The sequence below is a fragment of the Aedes albopictus genome, chromosome 2 (assembly GCF_035046485.1).
Source record: "Aedes albopictus strain Foshan chromosome 2, AalbF5, whole genome shotgun sequence".
NCBI classification, from domain to species: domain Eukaryota; kingdom Metazoa; phylum Arthropoda; class Insecta; order Diptera; family Culicidae; genus Aedes; species Aedes albopictus.
In genome coordinates, this window is record NC_085137.1 from 229,828,089 (window position 1) to 229,839,608 (window position 11,520).

The 11,520-nt window shown below is 43.8% G+C and overlaps 1 protein-coding gene across 1 annotated transcript; it reads left to right on the forward strand.

Moving 5' to 3' along the window:
- Positions 1–9,423: 9,423 nt before the first annotated feature.
- On the forward strand, positions 9,424–10,827 carry LOC109412398 (uncharacterized). Its single transcript, XM_019686040.3, has 2 exons — positions 9,424–10,632; positions 10,695–10,827. The coding sequence occupies exons 1-2, from the start codon at positions 10,031–10,033 to the stop codon at positions 10,753–10,755; spliced, it is 663 nt and encodes a 220-aa protein (XP_019541585.1). The 5' UTR covers positions 9,424–10,030; the 3' UTR covers positions 10,756–10,827.
- The last annotated feature ends 693 nt before the right edge of the window (positions 10,828–11,520 follow it).

An 11,520-nucleotide genomic window follows, 5' to 3' on the forward strand; every position in this document is an offset into this window, starting at 1 on the left:
GTGCTTTTCTCTTTGTTTTTTGACAACATTCGTGTGGAGACAGGGAGAAAACAACTCAATGCTGAGTAAAAACTAAAAGCTGTTTAGCCAAATTTGAGTTTTTAAAACTTATTGTCTGGGTTTAAATATTTTTCAGTGTATCAACCGTTACAGACAGGTGGCAACTTTCCTGGGACCATCTTGATGAGTTCTGCTGTGATCATACGCGCCAACTTGTGACGTAGTTGGGGGCAAGGGCTCTCACAATCAATGAAATACTATCAAAATCGATGCAGTTTACCCAAATTAGGCATATTCACGTGGAAACTAGCGAATTTTATCGGAAAAAGTTGCAGTTTGATAAATTTTGAAGTGCTTTGTCCACCCCCAACTACGTCACAAGTTGGCGCGTACGGCTGTGATACCATCCTTACCAGCTGCTTTGTTGGTTTTGAGCTTATGAATGGCATCCTTAACTTCCCTCAGCGTGGGAGTTGGCTCATTTCCGTCCTCTTCTGCATTGACGTAGTCGTTCCCTCCGTTGTCGTGGTCTCGCGTGCCAACGTCCTCCACGCCATTCAGGTGCTCGTGGAAGTGCTACTTCCACCTTTCGATCACCTCACGTCCGTCCGTCAAGCGGGATGCGTTGAACTTCTTGTATAACTTCCGTGTTTCATGGGAACGGCACAGCAGTTCCATTTTCTCGCACTTCGCTTCTTCCAGGCGGCGCTTTTTCCCGCGAAAGAGGCGAGTCTGCTGTTACCGCTTCCGTTTGTAACGTTCCACGTTCTGTCGGGTCCTTGATGCAGTGTTACTGTCCATTAGGGTGGCTCAAGCTTGTATGGCAAAACCACATAGCAAAAAGTTCGATGGGCCCCCTTCTCATTTCGTTCTATATAACGCCACGATGCTCTGTTCCAATTTTCAGCTAAATCCGTTAACATTAGGGCGGTGCTAAACTCGTTTGAAATTTGTATGGCAGTTTATATGGGAAAACATCGTTTTTTGCAATTTTCTCGTGAGGGGTTCAGATTTTCCTTAAAACACGTAATAGATCCTATAGAAATATAGCCTGGGATATGCCGAAAAACTTTGTCGAAGAATGCAATGTAATGAGACACTTGCGAAAAAAGCTGTAGCCTAGACAGTACGGACCCATTGAATGAGATTTTATTGCTATTGTTATTCCTTTACATGTTAAATGTTAAGCACCACCAAATGGTCTGCATGTAATATCTTTTCTTACAAGCCTCGGATGACTCGACAAAGTTTTTCGGCACATGTAAGACTATAGTTCTATATAATCGATTATGTGTTTTAAGTAAAAATAATGCCGTTCATGAGAAAAATGCTACAAGCGATGTTTTCCCATATAAACTCCCATACAAACTTCAAATGAGTGTAGCACCACCCTAAGGGAACGTCCATAAATTACGTCACGCAAAAATTGCCCATTTTCAACCCCCCTCCCCCCTATGTCACACTTTTTGTATGAGACCTCTAAAATTTTTGTAAGGGTCGTCACACTTTTCTGAACCCCCCCTCCCCCCTAAAAGCGTGACGTAATTTATGGACGTTCCCTAATGTTAACGGATTTAGCTGAAAATTTGACCAGTGCATCGTGGCGTCATATACAGAACAAAATGAGAAGGGGGCCCATCGAACTTTTTGACTTGTGGTATTTTGAGCCACGCTACTGTCCATGCTGCGTTCTTCTATTCCAAAATCGCTATGCATTCCTTGTCGAACCATTCGTTTCGTCGACTCCATTGCACGTATCCGATGGTGCTCTCGATTACGTAGTTGATGACTGCTTTTACTGTTCTCCAGCAGTCCTCTAAAGAGGCCACATCGAGCTCGCCCTCGTCTGGCAACACTGCCTCGAAATTCGGCGCGTATGCTGAGACAACATCCGGTTGCTTTAGTCGCTCAAGGTTGTACCGTGGCGGTCGCCGGTACCGTACAGTATTGATGACGGAAAGTTTTGGGCGCAGGTTGACCATCACCAGATAGTGGTCGGAGTCGATGTGAGCGCTACGAGAGGTCCTGACGTCGATAATTCCGAAGAAGTGCCCTCCGTCAATCAGAACATGGTCTGGCTGCGGTGATCTCTACGTTACACCTAGATAGAGGCCTATTAGAGGCTGTGTTTGAAAAAGGTGATATGGTGGAAAAATGTAATGGTAAGGTCATGTTTTTGGAGGCGGTGAAATCAATGAGTCGTAGGCCGTTTTCGTTCGTCAGCTAGTGGGCGCTGATTTTCCTCAACCTGCACATTCTTTCGTCGATCGGCCACCAACCGATCACACACCTCTGCATGTCGCCCATCATGATAAACGCTGGTTCCAGCTCACGTGTGTTTCCGCAACTCTGGTAGATGGTATGATGACCTCTAACCGTTCGCACCATGGATTGTGTCCAACATACCTCCTGCAGCGCAACGATGCCGAACCCGTGGCCCTGCAGTAGACCGGCTAGTATACGGGTGCGTCAGTTCCACATAAGGTATACCGGGGCAAGTTGAAACGGGTGGGACAAGATGAAACACGAAGTTTTGAAATAGATTTCAATACAATTTGGAAATTTATCCTTCGCTAAAAGATTGTTTGAATCAAAAACTATGTGTTATGGCGATTGAACTCTTTATCATCATTAGAAAACATCATGTTAACCCGCTGTTTCATCTTGCCCAGCCGTTTCAACTTGCCCCGATGTACCTTACCTACTTTCCAATCGCAAGTCATTTTTATTCGCTGGGGTCGTACCGTGGTACTTTCTGGAGGACTATAGTGCACAGTTGAGCTTAGAGTCTTTTCCTGGCACTCGGACGTTGATTAGCCGCTCCAAACATGGGGATCAGACGCTGTTGTGAGGCGCTTCTCCTGGAGAACGGTCGCTCAGGTTTGTAGGCGCCTTCCCTGTCGCCCTACGACCACAGTTCCCACCGGGGTTGGTTAACCGATCTTCCCTAAGGCTGCTCACAGGCCGGTCACGCGGATGTAGGGATAGGAGTTGCTGGGCAGAGGCTAGAGATCTCAATGGGATCTGTATTGCGCGAATTACCCAGCCTTTAATCAAATCTAAACCTTGCATTTCAAAAATCTTCACTTTTGTATTTTTCATTCTACATATTTTAGGACTTCATGATTCAAAAGTTCGTTCAGATTTCAGGTGATCATTTTCCATTAGGAATTTCGACAAAATAGCTTGAGCATTTGCTGAAAATTTAATGATTGAGTTGAACGAACAGAATGTTTAAAAACCGAGAACGAAAAAAAAATGTGGGCCAGAACGCCAGAAATTTAGGGACCCGGAGAGAATGTGTATTTATGCGATATTAGGAGTGGGTCATTGTGATCGTTTTCTCAGATCGAGGCTTCTCTTGTTCCGTTTTGGCTCTTGAAAAACTGCAAAAATTGAGTAGGTACTATCAGTTATGCCTACGTTTTGCGAATCGCGATCAAAGTTTTATGAGATTTAACATGGTAAATTTACTTTTTTGGCTTTTTTTCTTTTTGGCGGCCTAAACAACCGATGACGGTAAAGTATAGCCTTGGATGTTCTGCAAATGCAAGAATCACATCACGACAGTAACTTGTTTTAAGCCGCTGGATCGCCAATCCAGAGACGGTGGATTCGATTCCCGTTCCAGTCGTGAAAATGTTCTCGACTCCCTGGGCATAGCGTATCATTGTACTTGTCTCACAATATACAAATTCATGCAATGGCCGGCAAAGAAAGCCCTTCAATTAATAACTGTGGAAGTGCTCAAAGAACACTAAGTTGAAGCGAGGCAGGCCAAGTCCCAGTGGGGACGTAGAACCATAAAAAAAAGTCAAACATCAATAAGATATGTAATTTTCTAAGGTCGACCTCGTACTTCGGTCTGATGACCCAACATCCTCTTGCCCCACCTTACTTAATAACCTTAATATCCTAAACCGTGGAGCGGACCTGGTGTGGTGGTTAGAACACTTGACTATCACACCGAGGACCTGGGATTGAATCCCACCCACGACAAACTCGCAAAATGTGAGTTCTTCCTTCGGAAGGGAAGTAAAGCGTGGGTCCCGAGATGAACTAGCCTAGGACTAAAAATCTCGTTAATACAGATACAAAAAAATATATCCTAAACCAAAATAATCGAAAAGCCACTACCCTATATGCATAATACTCCAATAATCTGATTCTTCCCGATCTCTGTTTGCCCAGCCCCCGGCAAGCAGAATTCATTGACCTTATCCGGCCATTCGGCATGCTCATTGCTGGCCTATTATCCATACTTACCCATTTTGCAAACCTATTCGAGCACATGTGCCTGCCCACATCAAGTGCATCGAATCGCGAATATTCAAATTATTTTGCGCAGTGTTAATTCCCCAGCTCACGTTCTGCCAACCGATGAGATATGAAAAGTGGCCCGAAGAAAGCATACGTCCATCCATCCGTCAGTCTCGCCCGCCTGCTGCTGCTGTGGTGCTCCCTGGTCGAAGTACTGTTAGTTTCGTTGACCCTTTCACGATTGGTTCGTTTTACGTTGCTTTTTGGATTGTGCCGCCCCGGGAAGCCTCTCTCTCCCGCGCATCAATCTCGCGCACGCGCTTATTTACTCGATCATTAAGGGCGGACGGGACGGTCGAGAAAATATCCGCCATTGCTCTGTTGCTACTAAGATGGTAATCTCAGATTCTACTTCATATTTTGCAACAAAAACCTATCATTGTGTATGCTCACTTGCAGTGCATACGCTGATTGGTTTTCAGCATCTTCAGTACGATAGGTCTTGAGATTACCATCTTCAAAATCGCGAGGCAAATTGTTAGAAAGAGAGGCAAGATAGGAAAAATAACACGGCGTCCCGTTTCACCTTAAACTATCTAAATAATAGCCACTTCTGAGTCACTTTTAAGATCGTATACAAATGCAGCTCCTCCAGAGGCCGGAGCTGAGCTGGTGTCTATCGTTACCTTTCGAAGATGATTGCATCTTTTACTCCTTTAGTTTCTAGCTAAGATGCGCCAGATTTGCCCGGGACTGGACTCGCATTCCACTTGGGGTGCTGGATAGATTGGTAGGCTCACGTATTTTCCCGTTTTTTATAATTTATGTGGCTCTTCGTAGTATGCAATCATATTGAGGCCAACACGCTGTTGCACTTTGCGGCGTTCGTTAAAATGATAAATGGGTTGGGAGGTTGGATAAGTAATTAGAAATTGATTTGACGTAACACTGGACTGGATGCTGGCACAACTAGTTTTTAGTTTAGGCTAACCTATTTATAAATCTATAATAGTGGCTATCGTATACCAAGTTTCTATTGAGCGTTGAACCAAGTTGAATGTTTTATCAAACGGTATTTGAGAAGGAACATGATCAACTCAATTTTGGCGTTTTACTGAGTATGCATTTGACTTACGCTGTTTGATCGGATTTGATTGCTACATGATACTCATATAAACCAACATATTTACTGTAGGAAATGTTTGAGACTGAATGATTGATCGGGATCTTCAAGAACCGATCAGTAATGATCGAGATTACTCTTGCACCTCGCCTAATACCTAATGGCCAATTTGGCATCAATTAGTAATTCAAAAACTAGCTACCATATAATGTAAAACATATTGTGGAAGAACTATAATTTCCTCAAAATAATAAGATTTATAAATTGTCTTTCGAATTATGTTTCCATCTAGTCCATGTCTATTTCGGGTATAACCTGAATTCAATTCTCGGCACAACTTCTAATTTCAGAATAACGATCAAAATATATCAATTTAGTTTTGCCCACCAGATCATAATACGCCATCACAGTGCAACCCAGACATCTTTGTGAAACAATAAATATTTCTTATACAGAAAATCCACGCATACATATACTTGCATCCTTCCTAGACGAACATTGTTAGCATGTTACCATTTTACCGACTGGAAAAACGTGATTTGTTTGATTAATTTAATTGGGCTGCAAAACGGTGAGTCGATAAGGAGAGCGTCCAACATAGCTCTGGTCCTCACAAGTTCCTACCTCATGCTTCCACGTGTCAAGCGATGACAAAGACCGCCAGCTAAGAGTTGAGTGCTTAGCTGGTAGTGCAGCCTGGGCACTGTTGTCCTTCTGACTTCAGCTAGATTGAGAAGGTGCGTCTCGAGCATCTGTTCACCAAGGAGGTGCGGCTCAAACAACGTCTGTTCTGGCATCCAGCGGCTGAGTAAGAAACGCTACACCACGCCCAGCTAGATCCAAGGTGGTAGCCCCATCAGCGTGGTCGTCCCAGTGTTGGTTGGGACGTTAAACAGAACTGGCACGATGGCCCTCCGGCGAGACAGGAGTGTTGGCGTAGGTCCAATAAGCCACCCGTAAAAATCCCCATTGCGAATAATATAGGAGAAAATACGACTCGATACAATCGGCAAAGACTCACGCGCCGAAATAAGGACTACGATTGGAAACTTGGAACATGGAATTGCAAGTCACTAGGTTTCGCAGTATGTGACAGGATAATCTACGACGAACTACATCCCCGCAACTTCGACATCGTGGCGTTGCAGGAACTTTGTTGGACTGGACAGAAATTGTGGAAAAGCGGGCATCGAGCGGCTACCTTCTACCAAAGCTGTGGCACCACCAATGAACTGGGAACAGGATTTATAGTGTTGGGCAAGATGCGACAACATGTGATCGGGTGGCAGCCGATCAACGCAAGGATGTGCATGTTAAGAGTTAAGGGCCGTTTCTTCAACTACAGCATCATCAACGTCCACTGTCCACGCGAAGAGAGACCTGATGACGAGAAAGAAGCGTGCTGCGCGCAGTTAGAGCAAACATACGATGGTTGCTCGCAGCGTGACGTGAAAATCGTTGTCGGCGACATGAACGCGCAGGTAGGAAGGGAGGAAATTTCGGGACGATTTTCACGAAGTCTGTTTAGCTGCTTGGTTTCGCTGATGATATTGATATTATAGCTCGTAAATTTGACACGATGGCGGAAACGTACATCCGACTGAAGAGTGAAGCCAGGCGAATCGGATTAGTCATGAATGTGTCGAAGACAAAGTACATGATGGCAAAGGGCTCCAGGGAGGAATCACCGCGCCCGCCACCCCGAATTCATATCGACGGTGATGAAATCGAGGCGGTTGAAGAATTCGTGTACTTGGGCTCACTGGTGACCGCCGACAACGACACCAGCAGAGAAATTCAGAGGCGCATTGTGGCAGGAAATCGTTCTTACTTTGGAATCCGCAGAACTCTACGATCGAATAAAGTTCGCCGTAACACGAAGTTAACCATCTACAAAACGCTGATTAGACCGGTCGTCCTCTATGGAAACGAAACATGGACCCTACGTGCAAAGGACCAACGCGCCCTTGGAGTTTTCGAACGGAAGGTGTTGCGTACCATCTACGGTGGAGTGCAGATGGAAGACGGGACTTGGAGAAGGCGAATGAACCACGAGCTGCATCAGCTGCTGAGAGAACCAACCATCGTCCATACCGCGCAAATCGGGAGGCTACGGTGGGCGGGTCACGTCATCAGGATGTCGGATAGCAACCCAACTAAAATGGTTCTTGAGAGTCATCCGACCGGTACAAGAAGACGTGGAGCGCAGCGAGCTAGGTGGGTCGACCAAGTGGAGGACGATCTGCGGACCCTACGCAGAGTGCGGAACTGGAGACAAACAGCCATGGACCGAGTGGAATGGAGGCGGCTACTATGTACAGCAGACGCCACCCCGGCCTTAGTCTGATCGGTAAGGTAAGTCCTGTATAATTTAGAAGACGACTCTCTACCACACTGGACAAATTTTGAGCCGAATTTGTTGTGCTATTGCTTCACTGGACCTAAATAAGTATTTTTTTTTATCAATTTCTATGAAAAGAAGGCAAGTCGCTATATCAAGTTGGATTCTGCTTGGTGCACTATTACTGGCCAACTATTGAGCTCTGTCCTTAGTGGAATAGTTTTAGATTCCAATAAATTAAATCGTTCATTAAAATGTGAATGTTAAGCATGTGGAAAATTATGCCGAATCTTGAGAAATTGGTTTTCATTGAGGTTTATCGAAAGCCGCTTCAGTTACATTATAAAGAACATTTTGAACGTTGTAGAATAACTATTGAAAGCTATGCAAAAAACTGATAATGACTTTTTTGAAAAATAAAGATATCGCACAAACAAGGTGTCCTCTTTATAAAATGAACAGTCCTTAGGTTTGGTTCATTTTAACATTTGACCAATTCCGGTGCGACACCCGGTACCGGTTGTGGAACAATATTCGGTAGTCTCTTATGTAGTCTGAGGATATTTTCTTGTGAACTGCAATGATTTGATGTGTCGCATGCATGGGTTTAGTTCACATTTATATTTGGCCACATCCGGTGGGACACCCGGAACCTGTTCCGGAACACTACCGGTTCAGATATATGGCCTGAGACTATTTTCCTGCTTATCGTTCATCTGATCATCGAAAAAATAGCGATTTGATGTGTCGCATGCGTGGATTTTTTACGCATTTATAATTGGCCACTTAGGGCAGGACAGCCGGAACCGGATCTGGAACAATACAGGTTCAGATATGGTCTGAGACTTTTTTCTCACTAACCATTCATCAGGTTATCGAAAATACCGCAGTTTGATGTGTCGCATGTATGGGTTTGTTGCATTTTCATATCTGTCCCCTTCCAAGGTACCGGTCCGGAACACCTAAATGGCTATAACTCCGGAACGGCTAGACCGATTCGAACCATTTTCAATAGGAAACAATGGGACCAGACTCCGCGTCGAATTAAAATCGGTTGAGCTTTACTGTCAAAAAGTGAGGAGTTTTTTTTGTCCACGCACATACACACATACACACACAGACATCACTTCAATTCTTCGAGCTAAGTTGATTGGAATATGTGACTCAACCCTCCAGGCCTTCTACCAAAAAGTCATTTTTGGAGTGAACATATAGCCCTTCCAGTACACTTAGTGTACGAGAAAGGCAAAAAATCCAATCTTCCAGTTGCAATTGATAACTAATATCCAAGTACTTGTTTTGAAAACAAAAAAAAAAGTAAGAGAAAAATTGTTACGGTTAAACATATGTATTCATGGACCCATTTTACATGCTTGCACGCAGCATTTGTACATATTTAAAATGAAAAGATGTCATCTCAAACACAAAGAAAAGTTGCAAAATGTGGTTCCGTAGCACTACGTAGGGTCTGGGACCATTTGGGCACTTGCTGCTATAACTCAGTCAATTTTGAACCGATTGACTTAATTTTTTAGACACGATCAGATACGCCATGTTAAAAAAATCAAGTCAATCGGTTTGAAATTGACTGAGTTAAGGCATCAAGTGCGCAAATGGCCCCAGACCCTGGATTAAGATACCATTATATTTTATTACATTCATTCATTTAATTTATTTAGTTCAACATATAATTCACGATAACACAGAATCAGCAATTTGCCGCCATATATTTTATAACATGCAACCTACTATTACGCACTATGTTAAACACTGATTCTTCTCATGTGTACAAATTAAGAAAATGTCTGTCATTAAGGCATTTCTTTAGAAAGATGGTAAAACATAGAAGTGCTTCTAATGACCTAAAACACCATGAATAGGTTACTTTCGTACTGCACATAAACAACTCCGGCAGCGTTCAAGATGGATCGAAAAGTGTACACTTTGGCTCGCAACCGGAAGGGTGTGTGCTTGCTTGGAGCTGGAACTCGCGGGGGGTACTTTAGTGAGGCACAACACTTGAAGAAGTCATTTACCAATTGAAGGAGAAAAACAAACCAAAGGCACCAACATTCAACAGCAAGCACCACCATCATCTGCAAATGGTGCGCGGTGGCAGCATGATGATGATAAGAGCGAGACAGCAAATTGGGAATCGGGACGGGACCCACAGGCAGACCTCCGACGATCGGGATGCTGGATCTCAGCCAGCGAGGTTCATTTCTGCGCTAGTTCTGAGCAACGTAGGATCGTTTTCGGAGGGCGGTCTCGCATAATTGGTCGTGAAACAGCGTACGCGAAACGTAATGTGCAAGTATAATAGTAAACTGTTCTGGTTTTGTTGGGTGGGCGCGTTAAGTCTAGTTTGTGGCTTTCCGGTGCTTTACGATGACGATTATAACAGTGCAGAAGATGATTACGATGTGATTTTCGATCAGCGCCAGAATGGAACCGAAAACGTGCGTTTGTCGGTTGATGGAATTATGATTGCGGTGCCAGCGCCGCCGAGTCAATCCGATATCCCCACACTTGCCAGCAGTGCATTGTTGCATATTCTTAGCTCCCAAGTCGGTTCCTTGGATAGTGATAGTTCCGAAGAGGAGCCCATTAAAGCGACCACTACTTCGACTACCACAACGACCACGACTACTACTGCCGCACCCACTTTCCAGGATCAACTGGTTCCGGTGAACTTGCTAGGTCAGAGTTTGTCGTTCCTCTTCAATAAAGGCGCGGAAATCCCCATCAAAATAGGGTCTCACTTGAAACCAGTAAAAGGCGGCCAACCGAGCTTGTTTTTGCTGAAGAAAGAAGCAGTAGATGATGAGAGCAATGCGGAACACGATTCAACGGAAGACTCGGATTCACAAACAGAGCCGCCAAAGAAGTCCTCCAAGCACAAACGGCGGTAAGTTATAAACGTTCTTCAATAATCTCACGTTTTCAAGGTTTTTCTTTTATAATTTTCAGATATAAACTGAGAGTTGCCAGTTTGTTGAAGCCAATGCTGCAACGGACATATTTAGCGTAAAACCGAGCATCATGCAAATTTGTGATAGGGTATTTATTAAATTAAATCTTTAATATTCATAAATGTCCGTAATGAGCTCCATATTTCCTACTTTCGAAAGAAATCCATCCTTTTCTCACGCCAATTAACACCGCTTGCCTTCTCCTGGAGAAATGGCAAGACGATGAGGAACGAGGTCAAGTTTGTTTGGAAACCTGTTGGACGGGTCTCGTGCCTTCTACTTGGCTCTCTGTGGCTAATGTTTGATTCACGAAGAAGGAAAGACAGAAATCGCGGAATCGGGCCAACAGGAAATACTTTTTTTGCTTAATGTTTCGATGATTTTTTGCGTTGTTTCAATATGGTGACCCGAGTAGTTTAATATGTCTGAAAGATATCAAATGTGAGCTCTTCATATAAAAGCTGTGGGTCCCGAGATAAACTGGCTTGAGGTTAAACATTTAGCAAGATAAAATAAGAAACATAGAGACACCTTAAACTCTCTTAAATATTTGAACAGTTTTTATAATTGTAGTAACAATAAATTCAATGCAATCACAAACAATTTTCAAAGTAAAAGACATCTCTTCAAACGTGTCCAATTATTACCATTTGTTTTTCTCTCATCTTAATTTATTACATTTTCATTTTCATTTTCATTTCATTTTGCAGCATTTGGTGGGGCAATGAGAGCGCAGGTCAGTCCAAAGCCGATGATAAGGAGGGGTAATGGCTGAATAGTCTTTGCTGACCACATAAACGCCATGGGATAGGAAACGGGTATCT

Coding starts and splice junctions, on each gene's coding strand:
- LOC109412398 (XM_019686040.3), top strand. CDS start 10,031: ATGTGCAAGTATAATAGTAAACTGTTCTGGTTTTGTTGGGTGGGCGCG. Junction 10,633..10,694: donor TCCTCCAAGCACAAACGGCG/GTAAGTTATAAA, acceptor TATAATTTTCAG/ATATAAACTGAGAGTTGCCA.